General features: G+C 44.2%; 1 protein-coding gene across 2 annotated transcripts in view; it reads right to left on the bottom strand.

Moving 5' to 3' along the window:
• The window catches only part of STK26 (serine/threonine kinase 26), a 48,093-nt gene extending 40,997 nt beyond the window's left edge, over positions 1-7,096 (bottom strand). For both annotated transcript variants that reach the window (XM_075573157.1, XM_075573158.1), the window contains exon 1: positions 6,803-7,096. In XM_075573157.1, the coding sequence (XP_075429272.1) occupies positions 6,803-6,844 (42 nt within the window). In that variant the 5' untranslated portion in view covers positions 6,845-7,096. The remainder of the gene's footprint in view (positions 1-6,802) is intronic.
• Between the last annotated feature and the right edge of the window lie 7,885 nt (positions 7,097-14,981).

Here is a 14,981-nt window from a genome sequence, read left to right as displayed (position 1 = left end):
TTCCAGATATAAACTTGATGAGTATAATTCTACAGAGGTAGCCGTCAGAAAACAGATCTGGATATATTTTGGGGCTATGTCCGCTGAGCAGAAGAAACGTCAGGAGCCTTGCAAGCACTTCACTTGTTTGTGTGTAGACTGAATGTCCCCAGTTATTCTAATTTTCACACACCGGCAATGCACGACAGAACTAGAAAGGCATTCATTATGGCGCTATACCACAGAAAACTGGATATTACGTCTCATCAGTCATTAATCCAAAATAAAAAACAGAACTTGGTAAGTAATTGCTCCAGTATAAAATAATTCTCAACCAACATTACACATGAGTTGGTTGTAAAGGTCACTGTCTAGCACTAGTTTTTGCTATAAACTTATGATACACCATGGGAGATATTTACCAACATTTTGCTGGAAAGAATACCAAAGTTATTTCATATTTTAAATCTGACAGCCTTTTTGCCCCATTCAAAACTGGACTAAATCTTAATAAGCCATTTCTATTTCCTGCTCTGACCCGCTCACTCATCTTGATATAACAGAAGTGTGTATAGACTGCATAAAAAGCAGTCGCCCAGCCTAAATAGCTCTCAAGCGCACACAAAAAATGCAAGGGCTCTGGTACACACCAAAATAAACAATTACATCCTAGCAAGTTCGTCAACACAGTAGGAAAATATTTAAGTCCCTTAATAATAAATATTTATAATAAATATTTAAGTCACTTAATAATCATTGGTTACAAGGATTTAACTATTCACAAAGTTGTGTTGTATCATATTGTGTTATCCAACTAAGAGTTTTTCATTTTTCTAATCTACCCGACACATCATTAAAAGGACCCGAGCATCATTAAAAAGGACCCGAGTCCATAAATGTAGTTTCTGTGTTTTTTCCTAGTAGCCAAATTTATGTTCGTCTTGAAAAGTGACGTACAAGAGTCACCTGTCAAAACTGGACAGCTGTAATGGGCAAAGCACAAATCCAAGATGACCATTCTCAGTCTACGTTACAGTGAAATACAAAAACTCCACATAATGGACGTTCTTCAGAATTCTCTAGATATTTCATAGTTGACAAAAACCTGTGAAAGTCAGACTGCTGCTTCAGGGGAAAAAAAAGCCAGAATTCTGCCATTTCAGCATTTGCCCACAGCTGCTGCTTCTCTGAACAAGCAGTCCCTTTTCTCATTCAGGTACGCCACGGCTCACTGCGATTTCATGCCATCATTTTTTCAATAACTATAGCTGGAAAACTATTCCTCATCTCCGCATTAAACATGGCCACCAACGAGAATTTAAAAAAAAAAAAAAAAATTAAAAAACTGCATAACAGTTCTGCTCTGGTTGATGAGCATTTGAGAATGTTGCTGCATTTCTCCCTCAGTTTGTATGTGCTTACCTAATACAGCAGGTGTTGTCCATTCTGTGCTATTGAGCTTCTTGCAGTTAATAGTCACGACTAAATTAGACAAATAAATAATAAACAATATATTTCATCATCATTAAGGGTCCATACAAAATGTGGACATTTTTTATTTTTCTCAGTGTTGAAGGTGTACTGGAATGTTTCTACATGGGTTCAATGGCTCTCAGCCCAATGCTCGGGGGCAACCATCTAACACTGTTTAAACGATTAAACCAATACACCATACATTTAATACGTTGGTTATTCCTAAAATGTACTGTGCCTGCGGTTTGGATGAGAACAAGTAGATTGATCTTACTTAATCCCTTTGTCCTAGAGAGGTAAAGCATTCTATTACAAGGAGTTTAACCTTATGGGATATAGGGATGATCACGCAAACCCAGCGTGCATTCTTGCAATTAAAGCATAAATTAGATATATATTATGTACACACACACACCAATGATTTGAAGGAAGAAAAAATTAAAATGAATCACTAGGGATAGTCAAACAAGACAAGGCAGCAACCGCGCACAAATGACAGTGGCGGGGTCTAATGACACGTTTTGTCATCATGGCGTTTCCCAGAGGAACAGGGAAAATGTCAAAGAGACAGTGAAGACAGCTTAACAATACTGATGCAAGGGCAACATTTTCAATCCCAGCCAGGATTTCTCACCAATGACAGTTCAAACTTTGGAAGTAGTGTCTAGTTTTGGACAGAAAATCTTATTAAGAATGCATGCGGGAAACCCCTTCAAAGAGCAGCAATCATTTGTGCACAAGAAACAAATGTAAATAGTTAAGCCAGAGGGGTCTACCATATTTGTGATGAATTGTAGTCTCTTCCAGCAGCAATGTTGCAGTGGAGGTAGTGACATTATAGCATGGATGGTGGTAGGTTTAGAATTGGCCAAACATCTGGAGATAAAGCTTTGCATATTGATACTAAGTATTGCTCTACATGTAAACATAAGCACAATATACTACTAGGGGGAAAGCGGGTCATTTTTAAACCACAATTCTAAAGCATATGAAGCCACTTGCACAACAAAAATTCTAATTAACTAGTGACAAATCTACTGCACAGGATGCCATTTATTTAGCTGACAGATATCGGTGTGCCCTTGTAAAACATCCAGATCTGAAGAGCACTTTGTTGGAATGTCTGCTGGACCATGGATTATTTAGGACCTGTTCAATAGTGAAAGGATTTATTAGCACAAGTCTTGACAAGCCACTGAGCACAAAAAACATTTCCGTTTCTCAGATTGTGGAAGATGTGGAAAGCCCACTCAGCAACTAGAACCTGAGCTTGCAATAAAGTGAAAAACAATTTTACCCATTGTTTTAGATTTTAAGACATATTTACAGTAGCTCTGGCAACTAGGGTCTCAAGAGCCCAAGCGGTATATCAGGGAGTGACACAGAGGCCTGGCCGCCTGAAAGATACTCGGGAGTAAGCCATGGAGACAGCGAGGCTTCCTCCTCCGGCTATTGATAAAGTATACAATATAGAAAGAAGTACGGGTAGTCCTCGCTATCCAACGTTTCACTTTACAACGAATGGCATACCCAACGCTTTACAATGCAACCCAATGGGCTGTTTTTCGACACCGGACTGCGTTACCCGACGTCTGAATGCGTTACCCAACACTCACCGCCACTGATTAACATGGGACTCACTTTACAACGGTTTCACTCTCCAACGCTACTTCCAGAACGGATTCTGTTGGATAAATCGAGGACTGCCTGTATACCATAGATGTGTTAGATGCTAGTTAGGGGCTCGTTGCAAAGAAAAGAACGGATCAGCAACAACAACAGAGCAACGATCGGGCCTTAGTTATGTAGTACTTTAAATTGATACCATTTATAAAATGACATCGCTATTCCTCCAAAATAGACAAATACTAGAAAATATCTTAATGAATGGGAAGGTAAAGGAATTTGGTACAGTGGCTACTTAGGGAACAATACTTAACCAATGAAAAAGGAGGATATGGTGAATTGCAACTTTGCAGAAACGTCGAGAGGGAAAAAAAAAAAATTTGCCCAATCAAAGATGGCTCCAAAAATTAAATTTTTATCCAACATAGAAAACTATTAAATGATTTCACAATGCAACTATCAGCAGGACAAATAAAAGTGCAGGTAATACGTACATTTTAATAAAATATCTATTTTTGGACTGAATAAGGAGCCAGTTATCTCCATGCTTGTATGTACCAAATTACTCTTTTATACACATTAACAATATGCAGTCATGTCTGTGGTGGAGCCCTAGGAGCGAGGACAGATGGGTCAAGTAAGGCAGGAGGAGATAAAGTAACTTCCTTTGGGTTTAACAGAGTGGCAATGGGCCACAATCTTGTGTAACCATGCCAAACGTTACCCAAAAAAGCAACATGCTATATGGATCTGCGATGTCATTCAGTAGCCGATATAAGGTAGGGGTACGCAGCTCTTACAGAGGCCCCGCACTACCCACAAAGCAATTAAATGCTGGGGGATCACGCATAAGGCCTCTAAGTTCCCTTACCTGGTCTCCGGCGGCTTCTGGCGATGCATCGTCTAATGACGTTGTGATGTCAGAAGACACCGGAGAACAGGTAAGGGGGGGGGCGCAGACTGAAAAGTTTGCGCACCCCTGATATAGGGTCAACTATTTGATCCCAGATTAAGACTCCCTAGTAGAATCTACTGCTTTCTTTAATGCAACTTTATAATAATATACACATATCAGAATTAAGGTAAAGCATATAGTTTGAGCACAAATCTGTTTTCTGAACAAGTAATACAGACACAAAAGAAACAGTTGGCGCTAAATAAAGGACTAAAGAATTTGCCATGGCTTCTTAGTTAATTTGGACAGGCGGCTGAATCTTTGTAATGCAGACCTGTATTACTGCAGTGTCAGGAATTTGCCAAGTTAATCACAAGGCAAGCTTGAGGAAATGTAGCATCCAAACAGATAGTCACAGCTAGCTTAATCGGCAGTGCAAAGTGATTACGTATGTAGCGCCATTAATGTACGTAGCGCTTCACTGCAGTAATACATGTGACAATCATAAATAACAAATAACGGGAAGAAGTGCTTCAAAGATAAAAGTAACATTTAGGAAAAGGAGTCCCTGTCCCCAAGAGCTTACAATCTTATTGTAATTATCTCATTCTAACAACTAACATACACACAACACATTGTATTCAATAAAGGATTTGGGTCAATTTACACAAGAGGGGAAAGGGACCCTAAGTATCTGAAAAGTGTGCACACCAAATAAAAGAACAAAGTTGAAAAGTGGCTAAATAGGTGGAGGTGATTAAACCATAACATTTTGTGTTCAAATTAAAATGACGGTTAAAAAAAAACGCAATTAAAACTAGGAGGGTGGAGGGACGCTTGTGTATTATTGTTACTATATCTCAATAGTGTAGCACCCTACATACTATTATACACTGGTTATCCTGAGCAATCTGTTCTTTCTAGTGGTTTTTGCGTCCATTTACTTTCAAGGGCTCATCTTCCCACAAAGTACATACAGTACCAAATTGTTCAAAAGAAAAAAAACATAAGAAATCCGCACATTCTAGACACTAACCCAGGGGTGGCCAACTCCAATCCTCAAGGGCCACCACAAGATCAGGTTTTCAGGATATCCCTGATTCAGCACAGGGGTCTTAAGACCAGGGATATCCTTAAAACCTGATCTGTTGGTGGCCCTTGAGGACTGGAGTTGGCCACCCTTGCATTGCATGTGTCAAAAAATAGACTACATTTTTTGCAAGCAAAACATTTCTTATTGCAAAGTTGAGAATAATCTATATACCATGGTGCTCAACAATGTACAAGGAAGCTGTTTGTGATTACTGACAGACAGGCTTTCAACACATTGGAACCCCTTTCTGGTACTGATAGTCAATGGAGACTGCAGCAATCTGTTCTAGAAGGTCTTCAAAAAAAGAGACCTAAAGAATTCGGAACTAGAACAGTACAAGCTGATCTTTCAGATTTATTTCATTCCTTTATGACCTTGGAACACAAAGAATTGTGCTAATATCAGGTACTCCAGCACTGATGGGCCTTTGTTTCATCATCACAAAGCTGTTTTATCATGAAAGCCGACAGTCTTTTAATCGTTCTCGTCACATTAAGATTATGAGGTCTTCAGGTCCGGGATTTAATATGCCTGTAACTAGAACTATGTAGTGTTACCTTTGCAGTCTATGCAAGGATACTCAAACCACCTCTGTGTGTAATAAAGCCAAAAGTGTTTATCCATGAGCTATAATTGTTTGTGGTAGGATTTGTCAACTACAGTACCTATATCACGAATCACTTCGGCTTTTAATACTTGTAATAAGGCCCTATACTAATTTGGTTATAGTGTACACTACACATCTTTTTAGAAGACAAGAGAAAAATAAGTAATTTAAGGACGTACAGTAAGCAGACTACATGCCTTAAAGGCAATAAAACAGAGGTTATATAGCCATCAAGGTTAGCCAGGGGTGGAAAACAGGATGACCTGGCTGAGGACACAAACGTCCAATAAATTAATATTGTGGGATCAGAGATCCAGGAAGTTGCAGATCAATTAGATCTAACACTGGAAATCTTTTAGGGCTTGAAGATAAGAGAATGAGATGGTTATGGCGATATATGAAAGCCATTTATATATATGCAGCAGTAATGACTGGCGGCATTGAGCTACAGTATATAAAATATTCAAACATTTAGAACAGCATATAGGAATATAAGTGTATGCCAGTGATGACAGATCATTGGCAGCGCAGAACTGAGCATATTATCCAGGTAGATATATTAGCAATCACAGATCAAGAGGATTGGAAATCAGAGTACGCAAGAGATCCATAATGTGATATCACATATCTCATCTTAATGGGCAATTCAGATCACACTATATAAAATAACCATAAGGAATGCTGCAAAACACACACACAAAAAAAACCATAGCATCAGACAATTAGGGCCAGAGTGTATAGAAACCCCATTAATGTGGAAATCATCAAATGACTGCTGTGAATAACGAGTATACACCATGGCTATATAAGAGGATAATGCACATTATGAGGGCGGCAGGTCACAGCATATAAGAAAAACCAGGAAGGTGTCAACGAGATCACGAAAGCTGCAGTGTATTAACAATACCCATATTATGTTCTACTTGCCTGGCGCCTACCTATGCTGTAGCGCAGCACAACATCGTGTAATTGAGGCTGTTAAAATAAGACTATGTCAGGATTAAAATGAAGCTGGATGTTCCAGGGGGTCAGCAGAGCCGTGTATATTAGCGAGGAGAGGGATATAACATGTATATACAGGCTCCCTACTGCGGTTATTCCCTCACCCCCACCCCCAGGGCTTCCTCACCTGCATCCCGGGGACTTGCACGGCTACCGGGGAGTGAGCCATGGCGGCGGCGAGGCCTCCTGTGTGAGAGGGAGGAGGGCGGGGAGCTCCGGGCTGGGGCCTGGCGCTGGTGTAGGCCCGAAAGGGAGAGCTGTTCAGGAGACGCTGGCTGTGGGGTGTCCGGCCCGGGCGCTCTGACCATGTCCCGGTGGGGGAGGAGGGCAGGAGGAGCTCAGCAGCGGCAGCGGGAGAGCGGCGCCATGTTGCTGGGGGAGAGGTGCGGCGGCTTCACTGCGATGTGAGGGGCGGGGCCGGGGCTAGACACAGGGCGGGTGCGTGACGTCACGGAGACTCCGCCCCCTGGCCTCCTCGCGGTTCTGCCCAATGGCGGAGAGAGGAGACGTCACTCCTTCCATAGCCCCGCCTCCTCCTCACTGAGTCACTGGGACTGGCTTTTACTTCCCTGTCTACCCAGTGACTGAGAGGCCATAGCTGTGTCCTGTATGTCACTCACTGACAGGGGACACTGAGCTCCTTCATGTCAGTCACTGACTGGGACACTGAGCTCCTCCATGTCACTCACTGACAGGGACACTGAGCTCCTCCATGTCACTCACTGACTGGGGACACTGAGCCCCTCCATGTCACTCACTGACTGGGGACACTGAGCTCCTCCATGTCAGTCACTGACTGGGGACACTGAGCTCCTCCATGTCAGTCACTGACTGGGGACACTGAGCTCCTCCATGTCAGTCACTGACTGGGGACACTGAGCTCCTCCATGTCACTCACTGACAGGGACACTGAGCTCCTCCATGTCCCACACTGACTGGGGACACTGAGCTCCTCCATGTCAGTCACTGACTGGGGACACTGAGCTCCTCCATGTCACTCACTGACTGGGGACACTGAGCTCCTCCATGTCACTCACTGACTGGGGACACTGAGCTCCTCCATGTCACTCACTGACAGTGACACTGAGCTCCTCCATGTCCCACACTGACTGGGGACACTGAGCTCCTCCATGTCACTTACTGACAGGGGACACTGAGCTCCTCCATGTCACTCACTGACAGGGGACACTGCGCTCCTCCATGTCACTCACTGACTGGGGACACTGAGCTCCTCCATGTCACACACTGACTGGGGACACTGAGCTCCTCCATGTCACTTTTTGACAGGGGACACTGAGCTCCTCCATGTCACTCACTGACTGGGGACACTGCGCTCCTCCATGTCAGTCACTGACAGGGGACACTGAGCTCCTCCATGTCACTCACTGACAGGGTCACTGAGCTCCTCCATGTCACTTACTGACTGGGGACACTGCGCTCCTCCATGTCACTCACTGACAGGGGACACTGAGCTCCTCCATGTCAGTCACTGACTGGGGACACTGAGCTCCTCCATGTCACTCACTGACTGGGACACTGAGCTCCTTCATGTCACTCACTGACAGGGGACACTGAGCTCCTCCATGTCACTCACTGACAGGGACACTGAGCTCCTCCATGTCACTCACTGACAGGGACACTGAGCTCCTCCATGTCACTTACTGACAGGGGACACTGAGCTCCTCCATGTCAGTCACTGACTGGGGACACTGAGCTCCTCCATGTCAGTCACTGACTGGGGACACTGAGCTCCTCCATGTCACTCACTGACAGGGATACTGAGCTCCTCCATGTCACTCACTGACTGGGACACTGAGCTCCTCCATGTCACTCACTGACTGGGGACACTGAGCTCCTCCATGTCACTCACTGACAGGGACACTGAGCTCCTCCATGTCACTCACTGACAGGGACACTGAGCTCCTCCATGTCACTTACTGACAGGGGACACTGAGCTCCTCCATGTCACTCACTGACAGGGACACTGAGCTCCTCCATGTTACTCACTGACTGGGGACACTGAGCTCCTCCATGTCACTCACTGACAGGGACACTGAGATCCTCCATGTCACTCACTGACAGGGACACTGAGCTCCTCCATGTCACTCACTGACAGGGGACACTGAGCTCCTCCATGTCACTCACTGACTGGGGACACTGAGCTCCTCCATGTCACTCACTGACTGGGGATACTGAGCTCCTCCATGTCACTTACTGACAGGGGACACTGAGCTCCTCCATGTCACTCACTGACAGGGGACACTGAGCTCCTCCATGTCACTTACTGACAGGGACACTGAGCTCCTCCATGTCACTCACTGACTGGGGACACTGAGCTCCTCCATGTCACTTACTGACAGGGACACTGAGCTCCTCCATGTCACTCACTGACAGGGACACTGAGCTCTTCCTTGTCACTCACCGACAGGGGACACTGAGCTCCTCCATGTCAGTCACTGACAGGGACACTGAGCTCCTCCTTGTCACTCACTGACAGGGGACACTGAGCTCCTCCATGTCACTCACTGACAGGGGACACTGAGCTCCTCCATGTCACTCACTGACAGGGACACTGAGCTCCTCCATGTCACTCACTGACAGGGACACTGAGCTCCTCCATGTCACTCACTGACTGGGGACACTTCGCTCCTCCATGTCACTCACTGAGGTAAGGGTTCTACCTAGGATTGAGTTTACAGAGAAGCTGGAGTAATGCAACATATTGATGAATAGAGATAATAATCATTTTAGATAGGAGCACACCTAAAACTGAATTATGTAAATCTCGAATTAGGAATGCACCACAGCCAATTGAGCTGGGATGGTACCTCTATACCCTGTAACATGAAACAGGCACTTACTATAATGGAAATAAATGATACATTTGAAAATATAGAGCATCGGTGAAGGATATAGACCACAGTGATTAACAGGGGGTAGTTTAATAACAAATGTGATAAAATAATGCTAAAAAATTAGGTGTAGGTTACAGGTGTGGGCTGGACAGATAGGGTCAGGGTGGCAGGAAATGTAGAGATCCACCTCTAATGTCCCTTTTGTGTCTTAGGATACAAGGAAAGATTGTAAGTAAATTGGATCTACTTGGATGTAAATAACAGGCAGCCCTGAATAGGAGAGTCTTCAGATGAACACAACAATATTGGCACATAAAGCATACATAGACAGATATCCCAAGAAGTGTCCAACAGATTCGTGTACAGAGACTAACTGCTGGACTAATGTATGTGTACTCTTGGAGGTGGAAGAGGGTGAAACAAACCACCTCAACTGGTTTTCTGCTACCGGTCTATACTTGAGAAATAACGGGTGCATATGAGCATGTAGGGAATCAGACTCTTTTACAGATACACAGTGTTCTCCCAAACTAAGTACCTATAGACAGAATCCGGATACTTCATGGAGGAGGAGAAGTGGTTAACATAACACCCTCAACTAGCTATGTGCTGTCTGTCTATGCTTCAGTAGTAAGGGGTGCATATGAGCACAAATTAGACCAAGCACTATTACAGACAGACACCATACCCGTCCCCACCATATCACTTGTAAGCATAATCTGGATACTTGGTGCTTGGTCTACTGAGACCAAAACCGGCACACTCTGGTGAGGCCAAAAGATACCCTAGCTGAGATGGTAGTGTTTAGCTGGTTACCAGAGGGAGAAGGCGTCCTGCAGGTACGCTAAACATTCTCCCCTGGTAATACCGGACCCTCAGATTTTTATTTATTTATAAAATGTTTTACCAGGAAGTAATACATTGAGAATTACCTCTCGTTTTCAAGTATGTCCTGGGTATAGAGTTAAGATGACAAATAATACATGGTACAAATACAGTTACATAAGTGAACAGGGTATACATTATATACCAGACATTGCATGCACAGTTAGAGATAATATATATTATAGGCGTATGTAACAGTTACAGAACAGATTAAAATGTGAGACAGCTTTAGTTTTGAAAGAACTTAAACTGGTGCTGGCTGTGAGAGTCTCCGGTAGGTAGATGATATCAGTCTTGACGCATGGCGAAAATATACGCTCGTTTCGCCATCACTGAGGCTTCTGGGGTGGCGCCCCAAGAGATAGGGGAGGTTTTTTTTAACAGTGTGGTTACAGGCGGTCCTCGGTTATCCGACGCAATGCGTTACTCAAAATGGCGTCGGATAGCGAAGCCCGTTTTCCCATAGGAACACTGTTTAAATTAAACGTTCCGTTCCTGAAGGTATTTTTAATGCTAAAATACACAGAAAATGTTACTCAAGCAATAAGATATGCAGCACACACATAGATTATGATGGAAACATTATATTTATTGATTCCAGAACTGTAAAATAAAACTATAAAAATAAAACTATGCTGTATTCTGTACAGAAATGTACATGAGCAAAAAAAAACACATCAGTTATTGGAGGAAGATGATTGGGGGGGGGGTTCTTCAACAGACAACAGACTTTTTGGAGGTGATGTAGGTGGAGTTGAAGGTTTCGTCCTCTTGAAGAACCTCTTCATTGAAGTCTGGACAGATCCTTTCCTTTTCTGCGTGTAGATCTCTCTATAGCAGCTGATTTGGTTAGACACCCCACGACTGACTGTTGAACTCCGTTCAATGTTAGGGTCATTGTCCTCAAATATGGCCAGTGCGCTATCAATGTGCTTGAATGCCGCAGCCAACATTTTGCTTGACAATGATTTACGTGGCTGTGGCTGTGCCACATCAGCAGATTGGTGGGCCTCCTCTTCAGCAATTTTTTGCTCTTCTAATTGCATGAGGTCTTCATTGCTCAACTCGTTAGAATGTGAGGCGAGCAACTCCTCAATATCCTCGGTTTCCACCTCCAAGTTGAGATCTCTGGCCATTTGCACAACAGTTTCTGTAACTTATGCAACAGTCTCTGTAAGGCCTTGGACATCAGACACAAAATCCGGGCACAAATTACGCCAAACTCCATTTAAATTGGATTGTTTCACCTCATTCCATGCCTCTCCGATGTTTCTCACTGCATGGAGAATGTTGTAACCCTTCCAAAATTCTTTTAAGGTTGGACCACCTTCCACATCGATTGCTCTGATGGCCTGGGCAAATGTTCGCCTAAGGTAGTAGGCCTTGAAGGAAGCGATATCCCCCTGGTCCATCTGCTGTATCAGTGAGGTGGTGTTGGGGGGCATGAACACCACCATGACGTTTGGATGATGGTCATCCAGGTACACGGGATGGCCAGGAGCATTGTCCAGGAGCAGCAATGCTTTGAAATCGAGGTTCTGGTTCATGCAATATAATTGCACAGCCGGAATAAATTGATGCTGGAACCAGTCCTCAAAAAGGCTCCCTGTTACCCATGCCTTACGGTTGGACTTCCAATCACTGGAAGTGTGCTCTTTGCATAACCCTTGAATGCCCTAGGGTTTTCTGCATGATAAACAAGCAAAGGTTTTAGCTTGAAATCACCTGCAGCATTTGATCCAAGCAGAAGAGTCAGCCTGTTCTTTGCAACTTTAAACCTGGGCATAGATGTTTCCTCTTTTGCAATATAGCTTATACTGGGCATTTTCTTCCAGTAGAGCCCAGTCTCATCAACATTGAACACTTGACGTGCGCAATAGCCACCGTCCTCTATAATTTTGGCCAATGTAACAGGGATGGTTTTAGCTGCCTCCTCATCCGCACTAGCAGCTTCCCCGGTCACTTTAATGTTATGCAAGTTTGCCCTCTCTTTAAACCGCATAAACCAGCCCTTACTTGCAGTGAACGTTTCCTCAGTGGTCCCTTCTCCATGCTGTTGCTTAATGTCCTCATACAGACTCAAAGCCTTGGCCTGAATTAAGGCTAAACTAATGGGCACATGACGCTGGGATTGATCTTCCAGCCATATGATGAGGAGTTTTTCCACCTCAGCAATATGCCCAGCACGTTGCCTTATTGTTGTACCTTGCATAGGTGCTGAGCCCTTGATCTGTTCCAGGATTCTTGCCTTGTCTTTGATTATTGTCACAATAGTTGTGCGAGGTATATCCAAGGCACGTCCAATTTCTGTGTTCGTCTCTCCTTTCTCAGAGCGCTTTATTATGTTTTGCTTGGTCTCCAAAGTTATAGATTTTCTATTCCTTTTTGGAGTAACAGCACTTTGCTTTTTGCTTTGATCAGCCATGGTTTAGGGCCTAAAATACACCACCAAAACTTCACACAGACTGTTCAGAATGATTTCCCTAGCCTGCAGCCGTCTGGTTGTTCATTTGTGGCAATTTTTTAAAGCGTCGTAAGAGCGTCGGATAAGCCGTTCGGGCGTCGAAAAACGGGCCATAGGGATGCATTGACAAGCGTCGGATAAGCCGTTCGTCGTAAAACGAAACGTCGTAAAACGAGGACCGCCTGTATCCTGGTAACGTAAGGCCCTGGCCTCGATTTCATGTGCGGGATGAAACATTGAATCTAAAGCAGAGCAGCCCACTCATTTGCTACAATGATAGTGAGTACTGCCAATTGTTTAAAGTTACATGCTACCATTTGTTTCAGGTACCCAGAGGCATGAATCCCAGATCGATACATTTGTTTCTTGTAGTAGAATGTGTGTTTGTAGGTTTGCTAGGTGGCTTCTCCAAATATACTGGACACAATGGTGAAAGGTGCGATGCGCTCGACACCCACACACCGCTCACCGCTCCATGCTGTTTCCTCCTCTCCTTGGCCCCACCCCCAGAATCCTGACACCTCCTCATTGGCTTCTGCTGGGTAATGCAGCCAATCAGGACGGAAGAAGCTGCCCAGTCTCCTAGCAACAGCCCAGCTCTCTCCCTGCTTGGGGAAATCCCACGCCCCCCCAAGCCGGGCAGGTCACTATGTCAAGGGAGGTCATACAGGACACATACATGTCCAGTATTACCTCTCATTTTTGTACAAATACAGGTTCAATACTGGACACTTGGCAACACTATGTGTTAGCTACCTATATTTAGATATTTCCAACACGGAAAACTAAGTTTGTACCCTCACCTCATTTTTTTAATCATTATTTAATCATATTTGTTATTAAACTACCCCCTTTTAATCACTGTGGTCTTTATCCTTCACCGATTCCCAAATGTATCATGTACGTCCATTATTGTAAGTGTCTGTTTGATGTTACAGGATGTAGGTGTGCCCATCCCAGCTCATTTGGCTGTGGTGCGTTCCTAAAGAGTAGATTTACATCATTCAGTTTCAGGTGTGCTCATAGCTAAAAGGATTATTCTCTCTATTGTTTCTAAAACTCTGGACATTGCCTGAGGTAGAGCATTTTGGGTTTGTTGATGGGGAACAAATGGCCCAGTGTGTCGTAGGAAGGACCTAGCACCGCGCAAAGCACGGCATGTACAGAGGTGACCTGGCATTGCAGCAATACAATCTGGTTATACTCTGTGTCAGTGTAAAGTGCAGTCAGGTTATACTCACTGACACAGAGTATAACCTGCACTATACACTGACACATAGTGATGGGGGAATCAGTGGGTGACAATCCCTACCTTCTCCTCCTAGCTTGCTCGCTGCTGCCAAGTCCTCCTTCCCTGCTCACATGGAGCTCTCACTCCCGCGCCGGCGCTGCTGTCTATATGCGACTTCGCAGGACGGGAGTGAGAAGCTCCATCCTGGCCGCCCACGGCCCACCCAGCGCATCAATCAGGAGCCGCAGTTAGGCCTTGCCCGTGGATACGCTTCTGTGTCATCCCCACTTCCAGACTAAGGACTTATGTATTAGGTGCTTATGTATTAAGACAAAAGTTGTACAATTCTGGGGCAAAAAACATTGCTACCAGTGTATAAAAGAAAAAAGTCCTATTGATTTACATGGGTTTTTTTTATTTTGGACATATTATTTATTTATAAAATATTTTACCAGGAAGTAATACATTGAGAGTTACCTCTCGTTTTCAAGTATGTCCTGGGCACAAATAATACATGGTTACAAGTACAATTACATAAATGAACAAGGTATACATTATATACAAGACATTGCGTGCACAGTTAAAGAAAATATATATTATGAGCGTATGAAACAGTTACAGACCAGGTTAAAGTGTGAGACAGCCTTAGATTTGAAAGAACTTAAGCTGGTGGTGGATGTGAGAGTCTCTGGTAGGTTGTTCCAGTTTTGGGGTGCACGGTAGGAGAAGGAGGAACGTCCGGATACTTTGTTGAGCCTTGGGACCATGAACAGTCTTTTGGAGTCTGATCTCAGGTGATAGGTGCTGCATGTGGTAGGGGTGAGGAGCTTGTTCAGGTAGCTGGGTAGCTTGCCCATGAAGAATTTAAAGG

The sequence above is a fragment of the Ascaphus truei genome, chromosome 16 (assembly GCF_040206685.1).
Source record: "Ascaphus truei isolate aAscTru1 chromosome 16, aAscTru1.hap1, whole genome shotgun sequence".
In the NCBI taxonomy this organism is placed as follows: domain Eukaryota; kingdom Metazoa; phylum Chordata; class Amphibia; order Anura; family Ascaphidae; genus Ascaphus; species Ascaphus truei.
Note: the sequence above shows the minus strand (reverse complement) of the source record. Positions and strands in the feature narration are given on the sequence as shown.